At 35.2% G+C, this 14,906-nt stretch overlaps 1 protein-coding gene across 8 annotated transcripts in view; it reads left to right on the top strand.

Moving 5' to 3' along the window:
• ZNF654 (zinc finger protein 654) overlaps positions 1-14,906 on the top strand; it is a 102,143-nt gene that overhangs the window by 67,072 nt on the left and 20,165 nt on the right. For 3 of the 8 annotated variants that reach the window (XM_032629797.1, XM_032629794.1, XM_032629801.1), the window contains one exon: positions 14,731-14,866. The exons of 4 other annotated variants lie outside the window; for them this stretch is intronic. Coding sequence is in view for 2 of the 4 variants with exons in the window: in XM_032629801.1 (XP_032485692.1) it covers positions 14,731-14,866 (136 nt within the window). In the remaining 2 variants the exon portion in view is untranslated. Of the gene's footprint in view, positions 1-4,376; positions 4,423-14,730; positions 14,867-14,906 lie in introns of all 8 variants that reach the window. One more of the 8 variants, XM_032629793.1, reaches the window with a different exon arrangement.

The following is a 14,906-nucleotide window of genomic DNA, read 5'->3' as shown; positions in this document are numbered from 1 at the left end:
GTAAAACAGTTTACTACTTACATTTTGTCTACATTTAAAACAGGCCTTTATTCCCCACCTAAAAATAGTATATTGATTATAAGCTTTTATATTTACTAAGGTGGCAATGCTTAAGATTCTGTTATGTTGGCAAAAAAGAAAGTTCTTAAAATTAATCTGTACTTCTAAGCAATTCATACAGAGGATTCTAATTCTACATTTGCTAGACTAGAGCATGCTGCCACCACCCTTATAGATTCCCAAGCGCATCTTGGACATATACTTGCTTTTTATTGCTAAAGGCTTTTGTTCCAAAGCCCCATGTAGAACTCAGCCTGGAAAAAGGACTCTTTTTGCCTAGACTAGAAGCAGGCTGTTTGTCCCATGCCACTTTTTCCTTTGGTTGTCTCCTGATTTTGTCATCTGTTTTCTTAATAGCCTTCCCAAAATAGGAGACAGATTTTTTTTTTTTTTTTTTTTTTGCACATGCTCCATGAGTGAAGAGTAAATCCAGAAGAGAATGACAAAAGATCTAAGACCTCACCTGTAGATAAAAGAACATTTGATGTTTTTACCATTTTGTTGGGAAGCAATACATAGTACCGTGGCTCACTGATGGGTTCTTGGCAGTCTCATTGCCCTTTTTTGGGGTGGAATAAAGAAAGATGTACTTTGAGCTCCCCCTAGAGGTATAGTTGTTCAGACAACGTATTGCAATCTACCTTGAGGAAGGAAGTCATCAGAGTAACAGAAAAGTCATGCAGTGCTTTCTCTCACCTAGAATTTTTATTTCATGTTTATTTAAAGAACTTTTAGACTGAATTAAAACAGATTTTTATGAATGATCACTCTGGTACATACATAAAATAGGAAAACTATAAGCAGACTTAATTGGCTAAGGTATATCTAAAACTTCTTCACATTCAGAAGCTTACTCTAGAATTGCTTTTCCTTTCCAGTCATCAGTGTCTATTTTTCTACACCATTTTGTCTTCAGTGGCATCAAAAGTGTTGGTGATGCAGCATTTCCTAAAATAATTAATAAAAGAACTCAAAGTCATTGGTACTGGGCTTTTAAAAGCTTAAGCTGGCTTTATAATAAGTTCTGTTTAATCAACTTTTGACTCCTGCTTCAGGGGTAGTGTTAAATTAGATTAATTACCCTATACCCTTCCTATACCATCTGATATCCAAGAGTTAAGAGAGTGCTCTGCTAGTCTCCTGGATTTTATTCTGCGTCACCAATATACCCTTTTGCAAGTTTTCATGTTGTCTCTGAATGTCCGTGCATGCGGAATGACAACTACATCATGACCATTACCAGGCTGACGTGGATTCAAAGATAGCATTGAATGTAAAACATAATCTGATTTCAGAGTTATAAAAATATGAAAAAATGTATCTTAGAATCAGTGAAATTAGGTACATTATATTGAACTTTCTACTTTATCCATCCTTACATTCCTCAAGTGGTAAAAATACCTGTTCTCATGGAGCCTGCATTCTAATTAGAGTCTATATTCAAGTATTTAAAACTTCTTAATTTTCCATTCCATTTTTCCTTTGACACTTGTGTTCTTGGCAATCTATTCTTGAACTTTTACTTCAGCAAATATTTATTTAGTCCCCGTCGTGTGCTAGGCGCTAAGCTCTGGAAAAACCAAAATAAGCAAAAGCAAAAGAACCCCTGCTATTGTGCAGTTGAATTCTGGTGTAGAGACACAAAGACAAGAAGTCAAACCTTTGTAAAGTAAGAGTATTTCAGAAAGTGACATGACTTTAGTGGGAACTACTGAAGTGTTTTTAGAGTAGAGAGACAATACTTGACTTCTGTTTTAAATGTGTGAAATCATAGCATTTGTGAAGGGATATATCCGTTTTCTTTTTTTCTTGTGAACGGGGTTTCCATTCAGTTATCAAAATAATTAATCCCTCAAGGGAAAGTTCATGGTTTTGTATTGTTTTCTATCTCCCACTCAAATTCTAAAGCCCGCCCCTTCTCCTGTTTGTTTTTAATCTCTGCATTTCCACTACTTTTGTTGCTGTTGCTTCTTCCTACTCTGAATTTTCTTGGGCCTCTAACTCCTGCCTCCTTGGAGAGATTTCACCTTCTCTTCCCATCTTAGCTTTATCTGGAGAATAGTCTTCCATTTTCTAACTGAACTGCTGCTGCTGGTGCTTTGCTGCTGGTGCTTGCCAGACATGTGCCCTAAGCGACCCAGGAAAGGCCAACACGTAGTCCATCATGTATACTCTTCTAAAACCTCACATTTGCTAAGTTTTGTGAATTCTCCAGGCTTTTGACTGACCTTTGATAACCCAGTGACAATCCCAATGTCACCTTTTGAATTTTTTAATACTTTCTACTAGTGCAAGCCCTAGTTCCCAAGTGGTACATTTCTATCCATCTTTCATACAGCTTAAGATCATGCTCTTTCTCCTCTACAAGAAGTAGGACAAACACAGCGCTGCTCATACTTTAATGTACATAAAGATCACCTGGGGATCTTGTTAAAGTCCAAGTTATGACTCAGTAGTTCTGGGGTGAGGCCTGAGAGTCTGCATCTCTAACCCGCTCTGAGGTGATGCTGATGGTGCCGTTCCCTGATCACGCTTTGGGTTAGCAAGGGTTTAACATTCTTTGCTGGGTTTGAGTTAATCGCTCATCTGTTCCCCCACCTACTCCCCTCCCATTTTCCAACTGTGAGTATCCCAGCTTGCCACTCTGTCATCTTGGGCAAGTTACATAATTTCTGTGTCAGTTTTATCATTTGTAAAATGGGGATAATGATCGTACTTGCTGTATATAGATTCATCGGTTTGGCGTGGTTCTTAGAAAAATGATCAGGCTTAAGGCCTAAGGCAGGCCTGTAACCTGTCTGGTGAAATGTGTGAACTCTGAAGTCATACTGTTCGGATTTCTGTTTTTCACAGTGAGACCAAAACCTACCTCTTAAGCTTATTCTGTTCTCCATGAATTTCAGATTTCCTAAACCTTGAGTTGTTCAAGTAGAAATTATTAATTTTTCTTATCCACTGACTATATTTTTCCTCTGCTTTATTCCAAGAGGAAACTTCATTCTTAGAACCAGATGTTCCATATACAGATAGTCCCCAACTTAACGATGGTTCAACTTACAATTTTTCAACTCTACAATGGTGTGAAAGCATACCATTCAGTAGAAACTGTACTTCAAATTTTGATCTTTTCCCAGGCTAGTGATATGCTATATGATACTGTCTCATATGCTGGGCAGCTGCAGCAAGCAGCAGCTCCCCGTAGCTCCCAGTTAGCCATGCCATCACAAGAGTAAACAACCAATACACTTACAACCATTCTGTACCCAGACAACCATTCTGTTTCGTTTTCAGTATAATCAATAAATTACATGAGATGTTCAACATTTTATTATAAAATAGGCTTTGTGGTAGATGACGTTGCCCAACTGTAATGTAAGTGTTCTGAGCATTTTTAAGGTAGGCGTGGCTAAGCTATGATGTTTGGGAGGTTAGGTGTATTAAATGCATTTTTGACTTATATTTTCAACTTACGGTGGTTTATTGGGACTTAACCCCATTGTAAGTTGAGCAAGATCTATGCTGGCTTCTAAGACCCTTGCTTACTTGGCACTTGGCTTCCAGTAACTTTTCTTTACCTTAACACAAGAAGATGACACATTTCTTATATGATGCCCCTACCTCATTATTATTTTTAATCTGTTCATTGGTGAGCTTTCCATAGGCTTGTGATTGAATTCATACACTCCAAAATCCATTAATTTAATTAAATATTTTAGATTCTTAATGAAATGACAAAAATAATATAAAATTTGGAAAAACTTCCTTGTAAATTCTGTTAATTAGGATGAGGACTTATTAACAGTCAATTAACTGAATGTGATTAAATAGGGAAATGAGAGAGAGAGATAAAAGAGAGACCTTCCAGTGCTATCCAGTAATACACCACTCCCCCTACAAGCTTGTAACAATAGGGGCTGGAGGAAGTAGCAGGTGGTGGGGCATTTGGTATGTGACCAATCTCATTCTTGTTGGTGCTTCTTCAAAATGCACTAGGTGTGCAGCAGAACCAACAGAACAGGAATCGTGTTATACCTACATTTAAAAATGGGATGTATGGCTCTGCATGAGAGCATTCCTTCCACTGAGAGAATGACTGTATGACCCAAACTAAATGCAGCCTGCCCCAATACCCAGAGGTCAGAAAGTTTTGTAAAGTTTTGTTTCCCACTGTAGCTTCCTCATAATTTACTGCCTCATGGGCCATTCATCTAACAAATCAAACTTATAAACTTTTACCTTCTCTGTTTGGGCTTGAAGGATTTGACAGAAACTTGTTTACCCATTAGTAAAAGATCTCTCTGTTCTAAATACTCTAGGTAAAGATGAATAAAGAGACTAACACCAGTTACCATCAGTTACATGGTAAGATAAGACAGTTTTTAAAACAAGGATCAGTTATGTTCTTGCTGTGGTTGAGTCTATGGTATCTTCCATGAAACTGGAAGTGAAATTGTAAAGAAGGGACAACCTCAGGAATGTATGGAAGTAAAATATTGTATGGAGATGAAACTACTAAACTAAAAGTGTAGTGAAGGCGATCAACAGCAGATTAGCTCCAGGAAAATCCAAATCAGTGAAGGAAATAATTTTTAAAAATTAATTTTCAATCCATAATTACATACAGCTGTATCTTATTTCAGTTTTCAAGATAAAGAAAGATGCAGGACTCCTATAAAACAAACAGGATTCTCACAAAGGAAAGAATAAAATCAGGTCTGCAGTGAACTTCTTCATTGTAACAAATGCCAGAATAAATAAATAATGTCTGGAGTTTTTAAAGGGAAAAATATTATTTAATAATACAACTGCCAGGCCCTATAGTCTATGAGAGAGGGCAACAGAAATAAATAGTCCAAATACTTGGAAAACAAACCAGCTACATCTTTTATCAGGAAAACAAATAAAAGAAGTATGCCAGCTGATTTAGAAGTGATCAAAACAAAGAATTTACACAGAGTTGTTACAGAAAAAAAATAGGACTGACCTGAAGAAACAAGTAAAAATTAGCACACTATTGTTAATATCGTTATTATGAAAATCCTATTAATATCAGAAATGATTCCCCCAAAAGAAAATACAAGTTTTAAATAAAAGCACACACACAGTAATCAGGAACTAAAATCTCAGATTATGTTATTGATTGGATGGAGGTAAGGAAGATAGGGAGGAATCAAGTATATTCTTGGGCATCTAAGCTGAAGTAACCACGTAGGGTAGTGCTATTCACTAAGTGAGCAGTGATCATAGCGGGAAGAGGAGGATATAGAAAGAAGATAAGTTCCATTCTAGATGCAAGAGTTTTAAATATCTTTGGAATATCCAAGTACTGATGATGCACAATAATGTTTAGTTTCATGGGTCTATATATGTATCTTCCTAATTTGTTTCTTTTTAATCCAAGAACATGTATAATTTTTATTAATCAAGAGAAAAATAGATGTTATAAAGATTTTTGTTCACTTTTTTAATTTAGGGGAAAAAAAACAGAGACCCTGGAGTAGTCAACAAAATGCCAACCAGTAATTAAAAGCGTTAGTGCTAGAGCTCTACAAATGTTTTAATGAGCCTACCTTTATCTCAGAGAAAACTCTATCCCCATCCTTTGGGGTCAATGTATAAATCACAAAGATCTTTTTTGTTTATACTAGAAGTTGGCCTTCCTTAAGCTTTTTTTCCTGGGACTTCACCCTATTTTTAAATCTGCTTGACCTTCCTTGGGGGAGTAGAGGAAGGAGGTGGGAGGAGGTGAGGTAGGGGACATAAACTTCCAAACAGGAAGAGGCCCAAGGCTATCTTACTGCAATAGCATCTTAAAAGGAGCAAAAAATAGGGGCTTCCCTGGGGCGCAGTGGTTGAGAGTCTGCCTGCCGATGCAGGGGGCATGGGTTCATGCCCTGGTCTGGGAAGATCCCACATGCTGCGGAGTGGCTGGGCCCGTGAGCCATGGCCGCTGAGCCTGCACGTCCGGAGCCTGTGCTCCGCAACGGGAGAGGCCACAACGGTGAGAGGGACGCGTACAGCAAAAAAAAAAAAAAAAAAAAAAAAAAAAGGAGCAAAAAATAATTAGCAGTAAAAGAACCAGCCACAATAGATCGTTATGCCCACCCTGTTTCACTGGGGCAAGTGTTGATCTCCCCTGAGAAGTTAGAGTATATATTCATCGTGGTCATAAGACCAGCACATCTCCCAGATTTTATTATTTGTAGCTAATAGGAATAAGTTTAGAACTATTAACATTCCACTAAAACCTTCTCAAAACTGGGATCATGTCCCCTCCTCCCTAGGCTACTTGGAAGAAATTTCCCAAATACTTAATTTGGCGTTTTTGAATACCAAAATTCCTCATCTTGGTATTCAAAACCACCTTTGTATTGCTGGTTAAAAGGTTTTTAAATAGAACCATATCAGCTTAAGAACAAGACATAAGTGAGAAGCAGTTTCAAAATTGTGTTCCCATATTTTCTGCTTGAATAGAAGCTCTCCTGTCTCTGCACAACTCCATCTTGATTGCATATGACTTGCCCCACCTAAGTTTTTCCACTGTTACAAAGCACTAATCTATATTCTGTCTGTGGTTTGATAGTCTCTCCAACTACGACATAATTAGATTTGGTGGGCAAAGACTAACTTTCATCCCTTTGTTTCCAACACTTAGTAGTCTAAGTCCCCTAAGGGGGACTGGTATGTTTGCCAGTACAAAGGAAGGATAAATAAGTCCATAGACATTTCCATCTGATGTCTAGCCATTTCTTACTTAAAAAAAAATTCTATTTAGAGATGTATTATCCTTGCTGAACTCTTAAAAAATAAGAAACAATGAGGTGTATTGTCTGAAGCTGTTTACTTCATGGTCCATTGGTTACCACTGTGTACAATAAGATGGGGGAGACATCAATAAATGTATTCATGGGATGAAACCATCAAATGTTTACTTGTAGATTATACTTTGACGATGTGTAGGAAAAAAGAGAAACTAAAGTATGTTTAATTGTGAGAAAAGTATAAGGGAAAAGATTTCACTATCTATGAAAGAAACATGTTTGACAAGTGTGCCACATATTTAGCACTGGGAGTAAGAGGGATTGATGTTAAAATTAAAGTTTCAGATTCTGAAATCATTTTGCAAAGATTGTATTCCTTAGATAAATCTTGTGTTGAAATGGGTAAAAGCTTTGATATTTTTCCTCTGGCATTTATCTTGAAATTAGTACTCATGGTTAATAATTCTTATATATCACTGCCTCAGAAATGTTTTCACTTTCTCTGTGTTTTTTTTAATAATCTGTTTGAGTAGGAAACACTTTACTTTGGTTCAACTGTTGAAGTTCTACAGTCACTTTGAAGAGATAAAAGACCCAGAATTATTTCAAGCATAAAATATATAATAAATAAACTTGAGATAGTTAAGCTCAAGGGACCAAGAGCAAGCCTCCAAAAGATAGGGCTGTCAACATCAGTAAGTTGCATATCTCAGGAAAGGCGGGTATACCTGGGCATATGGAAGAGCAGTCATCTCAAAGAGATGAACATTGATAGTTATTCACACCATAGTATCCAACATAAATGAAGATCTTAATATCCTGAGTATCTTGCAATCTGTGTTGTCAGGAGCAGACATATACTTGCCTTTAAAGTCAGTGATAGGACTTAACTTTGAAATTAGTTCTAAAAGCATATCGGGATCACTGAGGCACTCATTATTCACTGAAAGCTGATTCTGTAGAGTGTCTTTAATACATAATAATTAGAATTATCAACATATTAGTGCTTGAAGTAGTTTATATTTTCCCAGATAAAATATTAGCTCATAGAAAATTTAGCTGTAAAGAACTGTAGAGGATATTAAGTCCAATCTAATTTTTTAATAAATGATGAAACCAAAGACCAGAGAGATTCATTAATTCATTCATTCAACAATGTTTACTGACGCTTAAGTAACTTGTTCAATTTGTAGCATAGCCCGTATTGTGACCTGTTCTCTTGACTGACTCCAGTACTCTTTCTGCTGAGTCATATTTTACATTTAGCTCTCTGTGTAGGAAACTGTGCTCAAATAAATCTTGCATATACTTTAATTCTGCTTCAGGGTCCATCTTAGAGGCTAGAATGTAACAATAGCACTTCTCTGTTGGCCATAATATCTCATTACTTATTTAAAAATATTGATAGTAGGGCACAGTTGTGCTTTTATTAGCATGGCAAGCACCAATTAATTTTGAAATTTGATTATACTCTCAGTTGATAGTTTTACTGTATTTATGATTGGCTTCCGCTTCAGAAAAAAACTGATTGCTAATTTAAGTAACATTTACATTGCTACCTAAAATTTTTTAAATATAAAAATGCAATCAGGTTTATTACAGGAGACAGTTACTCATATTTAAATATTTGTTTTTTTTAAAAGCCCCAAAAGAGGTATCTTAAATAGTTCACTAAGTACGTGATTCTAGTTATTTTTAAAAATCAAATATGTGTAATTTATATGCATTAATGCATTTTTATAATTTTAAGACTGAGAGTCACTTTAGAAATTATTTAATCCAATAATCCCTTATTTTATAGATCAGAAAATAAAGCTCCAGTGGAGTTGAGGTTTATAGAAGCAGGAAAAGGGCCTAAATCCTGTTCTCAACCCAGCATTCTTTCCAGTATTCCCTAATCTATTATATGAAATGATGTAACCATGTGTTTGCAATAATGTATATGTCAAAAGAATAGGTTTAAAGAAACGTTTTTATTTATACTACCATCTTAAATGCTTCATGGTCTTAACATTTTAAAGCCTTTTCAAGACCACCTTATCCGGGAGAGGGAAGAAGAGGAAACTTTAGTTTGGTTACCTGAATGATAGCAGATGAAGGCATCAACTAGAGTTCAAATTATAGAAATGGCAAGGAAGAAGCAGATCAGGAGATGTTGAAGAAAACTGCCATGACATTAGGATCAATAGAAGCAGATGAGTTTTATACTTGATCCCAAACACAAACATAAAAACAAATAATACCTAAAACCAAGAATCCCCAGACTTCTGATAAAATACTCATGGAGATTTTTTTTTTAAGTTTGAGCACATATCCCCAATATATGTATATTTGTTATTTATGTATGTGCACTAATACTGTAATACATTATAAAACACAAAAATACATAGTAAAATATTTTAACAGTGTGAGACTTTAATGACATCAGTATGACTGAATGTGCTTTTATTTTTGAAAAATTTTTAACAGTTCACATAGTACTTCAAAGTCTGATTTTTTAAGTTCAGTTTGCTTTGATACTTGGTTTTAATAGTTGTCGTAGGTGAAAAAGATACCTTTGGTAGATCCAAATGGAAAAATTTTTTTTTTTCTAAATGTTGATATACTCAGTTTTAAATGCCTTCCACCAAATTTATAATTTTTTTAATAAAAAATTTGCAATTTTGCAACTTTCTGCAAATTTGCAATTTTTTTTTTGCAATTTGACTACTGAATTTCTATTGTTTTTGAAATCAATCATTGTTTTCTTGAATAGCAACCATTTTTTAAACAAAATAACTCATTTAAATGCTCCAAATGAAGAATTTTTTTTTTAGAATTTTATTTATTTATTTTTATACAGAAGGTTCTTATTGAAGGATTGTTTTAAACAGAAAATTCTAGTTTAAGTTTTTTAATGACATAGATACAAGCATTATAGGTGATACCGATTTTGGGCAACAACAATCACGTAATGCTGTAAATACGTCCAAACATCCATTTTAAATGATTTTCTCCTTAAGAACTTTCTTTTACAAAGCAGTAACTTTTTCACTGTATACTATTCTCTTTATATGAGCAAACTCAGAATGTTTATGTTTTCAAAAACATAGGTAAATACTTCTTAGGAACTTATCACAGAAATGAACAGCAAATTTGTGAGAACTGTCTTTTTGTAAATGAAAACTGCATAACATCTTTGAATTTTACCACTTTTAAAGTGCTTTGCCATAAGATAACCGATGAAAATATAATAATAAAAGATATCATGATCATTCTCATTTCAAAGTATTATAAAGATTTTACTGTATTTTAAGGCTTTGTTTTTATAAATTAACCACATTGAATACCTTTTGTATTTTTGCTTTGATTTGCTGCAGTAGCTTGCTTATGAATGAATTTGACATGTGGTATTTTATACTTTTCTTCTGGAATCTGCATTTCATTCAAAATAAGACAGATATTCCATAGTGCTTCTACTTACACAGATTTCTATAAATTCCTATTTTGATTTAAAAAGTTATTTATTACTGCAAATAGGTCTTCTCTGATATACCTTTCCTTTTCTGACTGTTTGAAGAAGCTTTTAACTACCTAGGAAGTAAGATGGCAACACCTAATTAGTAATGCAAGGCCTTCCTCCTATATTATGAGTACCAGAAGAGTGGAGTGGTACAGATTTTCAGTACTGCAGGAGAAAGAATTATTATGGATTGAGGTGGCTAGTGGAGGCTTCTCTGTGGAAAAATAGTTAAGAAAGGATTTAGATAGGTTTACCAAAAGTTGTAAGAGAAAGAGAATGATATGAGAAAAGGCATAGGCAAGAAAGGACAAGATAAGTTTGGGAGACATGGAAGAGACCAGGCTGGAGAAAAGGAGTCATGATGTGCAATAATAGGTGAGTGAGTAGGTACGTAAATCCAGAGGTCCTCAAATATGAAGTCGGGGCATTAAGAACCTTTATCCTATGATAAGCGAAAGGGTTCAGATCAAGTTTGTGCGATGGCCAGAACACTGGCCTGCAGCTTCACAGACATGTTGTGGTGGCCAACTCTAAAGAGGCAGCAGGTGCAGGGAAGAAACATCTTCTGGAACTAAATGGATTCTAAAAGAAGAGTGAGGTAGTTATGTTTTCTCTCTGCCTTTGGCAAAAACACAAGATTGAATGTAAGTTTCGGAGGAAATTGTATTTAGCACAGTGCAGTGGGTAAATAAAGGATGAGGTTAATACTCAGGTCCAAATTTAATTAAGTAAACATTCTAAAAAAACACAATATGAATATACTCTAGAAAAGATAAGTTGTAAATTCTGTAGTGATTTAAGTGTTCCCTTTTCGCTTGGGAGGCTTTTAAATTGAATATCATCCAAAAAAGCCACGATACTATTTAAGGAAAAATAAGCCAGAAGATACTTAGAAACTTTTCTTTCATCCTGTGTCTTTTTAAGTAGACAAAAGTGAAATCTTTCATCTCTATTTCCTATCCAGAGTTATTTCCCCATAGAAGTGGCCTCCAAAATATGATGCACTTGACTCAACGAGTGCACGCACACAAAAAACAAAACTTTCATTTATAATTTTTATATTAGAAAGATGAATTTAAGCTAATTTACTAATCTTTAATAGAAGGATTGGTAGGAGTACAGGTATATAATTTACAGTATAAACATTTATGAAAGTACACTCCAAATGTAGGAGGGATTGGGTTTGCCAAAAAGTTCATTCAGTTTTTTCTGTAAGATAGCTCTAGTAGCTAGTAGTGCTTAGTTGTCTTTAACTTCATTTGGAACAATTTTGTTAGATTGTATTCTGACAGCTGTCATATCATCGTGTGTTAAAAAAAAAAAACTTATCAAAATTGGTGAATTTCTGTATAGCCATTTTAATATTGAAGATGGAAGAAAAAAGCAACATTTTTGGCATATTATGCTTTATTATTTCAAGAGAGGTAAAAATGCAACTGAAACTTGAAAAAAAAAATTGTGCAGTGTATGGAGAAGGTGCTGTGACTGATCAAATGTGTCAAAAGTGGTTTGTGAAGTTTTGTGCTGGCAATTTCTCGCTGGATGATGCTCCGTGGTCAGGTAGGCCAGTTGAAGTTGATAGCGATCAAATTGAGACATTAATTGAAAACAGTCAACGTTATACCACGCGGGAGATAGCCGACATACTCAAAATATCCAAATCAAGTGTTGAAGATCATTTGCACCAGCTTGGTTATGTTCATCGCTTTGATGTTTCGGTTCCACATAAGTTAAGCAAAAAAACCCTTCTTGACCGTATTTCAACATACGATTCTCTACTTAAACGTAATTAAAATGTTCTGTTTTTAAAACAAATTGTGACGGGCGATGAAAAGTGGACACTATACAATAATGTGGAACGGAAGAGATTGTGGGGCAAGTGAAATGAACCAGCACCAACCAAACCAAAGGCCGGTCTTCATCCAAAGAAGGTGATGTTGTGTATATGGTGGGATTGGAAGGGAGTCTTCTATCATGAGCTCCTTCTGGAAAACCAAACGATTAATTCCAACAAGTACTGCTACCAGTTAGACCAACTGAAAGCAGCACTCAACAGAAAGCATCCAGAAAGTCAACAGAAACACATAATCTTCCATCAGGTTAATGCAAGACTGCATGTTTCTTTGATGACCAGGCAAAAACTGTTACAGTGGCTGGGAAGTTCTGATTCATCCGATGTATTCACCAGGCATTGCACCTTCGGATTTCTATTTATTTCGGTCTTTACAAAATTCTCTTAATGGAAAAAATTTCAATTCCATGGAAGACTATAAAAGGCACCTGGAACAGTTCTTTGCTCAAAAAGATAAAAAGTTTTGGCAAGATGGAATTATGAAGTTGCCTGAAAAATGGCAGAAGGTAGTGGAACAAAATGGTAAATAAAGTTCTTGGCGAAAATAAAAAATTTGTCTTATTTTTACTTTAAAACCGAAGGAACTTTTTGGCCAACCCAATACAATCAAAAAGTATGCCAGAGTTGACTGTGGGGTAGGGATTGTTAAATATACAGATTATCAGGGTTTTCTCCTAGAAACCTTGATTCAGTAGGTTTGAATTGGGGTCTGGGAATCATTTTTTAACAGGACCTCCAAGTGTTTCTTATTTTCAGCCAAGTTTAAGAAATTAGCAATAGACCTATTTCACCATATCTTGACTTTAGGCCCAAGTCCAGTTCTGGGTCCCACAGCACTAATGGCTGTATGATTGGTGCCTCACCTATCCTAACACAGCTAGAAAGAAAGATTGTCCAAGAGCTCAGCAGCAGAGCTAAAGCCTAATCAGTGATTCATGGGCTGGCATCCTAAGCACTTTTCAGTACTGTGTATTATTTAATCCTCACAACAATCCTATGAAGTGGGTGTTTTTAGTATCCGTTTTATAGAGGAGTTAACTGAAGGAGCAGAGAGGTTAAGTAACTTGCCCATTTGGTTATAGGGTTTTTGTTTGCTTGCTTGCTCATTTTAATTTGGGAATTCCCTAAGTAACTTTTAGAAGATACTTACTTTCATGTTTTGACTTAATGATCCTTTGGCTTCTTTGAATGATTCTTCATCTTGAAACTTGATTCCTTCTACTGCCTTGTTCTCTTATAAAACAAAACCTCTTTCATGTATTGTAACAATGAATGAAAAGTGGCATATAGATATCACTTTGGAAAGTTGAAACGATGAAAGAGCATGACAATTTAATAAAAGCAAAGTGTTCACTGCCACTTTGAATATGTAGCCTAATGATCCATCTGATAAATAAAATTTGTAAATATATATGGTTTTATCCTGAAGCTTCGCTTTATAACTGTTACTAGGTTTTTCATGTCTGAGGGATTTTTTTAGCACAGAAAGAAATTCTGACAGTTGCTTGTATTTTAATTGATGTGCAGTTTATTCCAGTTTTTAGCATTGCCAATTTCAATATCTAGTTTTTTCTTAAGGCCTTAAGCTCAATTTATGCATTAAAAAATAAATCTATCCATACCTTCACTAGGCCTTCAGTTAATCTTTTTAAATTATCAAATTAAATTCCATGAAAACATTAAAAAAATACCTAACAAAGTATATAATGAATCAAAGCATCATAATCAAATGATTAAATCTTGTAAATCTAATAAATTTATAAATTCAGTAAACCAAGTTCTCCTAAATATTAACATTGTTCACAAACTTGTTACATATTTCGTATTTTAATCACAAGTCTGAGATACCAGATTCTCTAAAAACATTTCAAATATCTTTTTTAAAAAAGTCCTCCAAAATGCATAGACAAATTATCAGTTAATGCCCAACTTATCAATAGTATCTTTATCTTAAACCTAATGCAAATTCTTCATATTATAGCCTGGATTCATTCCTTCAGCCTGTCATTTCTCATCCCAAGACTATAAATCTACTTACAAACAAGTGGAATAGAATTTCCATCTTCCAGCCTTCTGCTACACCTAAGATTCTACATTTGGGATCAGTGACAGAGACCTGTACCTACCTGCCAACCAGAATCTGCATTGGACAGGGACCTCTCTATTACCTTCTTATTGTTAGGCCTGCCATTGTTAACAGAGACTTTATGAACTCTCACATGGCTGAACGTACACGTTTTACATTTTTGCAACCTGGTTCTTTTCCTAGGAATGATGCATCCCATATGTTTTTTCCCTTAGGTTACACTTCATCCCTGTTACATTGGGATTTTCTAAGTCCAATTATGTACAAACTGTGTAACCTTTGGCATTAAAGCCTATTTGTGTACTAATGGGGTTTTGACACCCTAATTAGGTTACTAAAGCAACCCTTTCTCTTCTGTAGTTTAACAGCTGCCTCACTGACCATCAGTCATTTTAATTGACAATGATGATCAAGTTTAGTTTTTAAACCCCTTTAAATTCACAAAGCCAAAATGATTTTTCTCTCCTAGGAATGCCAGAATCACCTCCGCAGATATGGAAATGTGAATCTGGAACTGGTGACTCGAATCATTAGAGATGGTGGCCCATGGGAAGATCCAGTGTTGCAAGCTGTTCTAAAAGCCCAGCCAGCATCTCAGGAGATAGGTACTTCAGGAGACTCAAACTCTAAACCAAACATTTGTGA

Source organism: Phocoena sinus, chromosome 4 (genome assembly GCF_008692025.1).
Source record: "Phocoena sinus isolate mPhoSin1 chromosome 4, mPhoSin1.pri, whole genome shotgun sequence".
NCBI classification, from domain to species: Eukaryota; Metazoa; Chordata; class Mammalia; order Artiodactyla; family Phocoenidae; genus Phocoena; species Phocoena sinus.
Note: the sequence above shows the minus strand (reverse complement) of the source record. Positions and strands in the feature narration are given on the sequence as shown.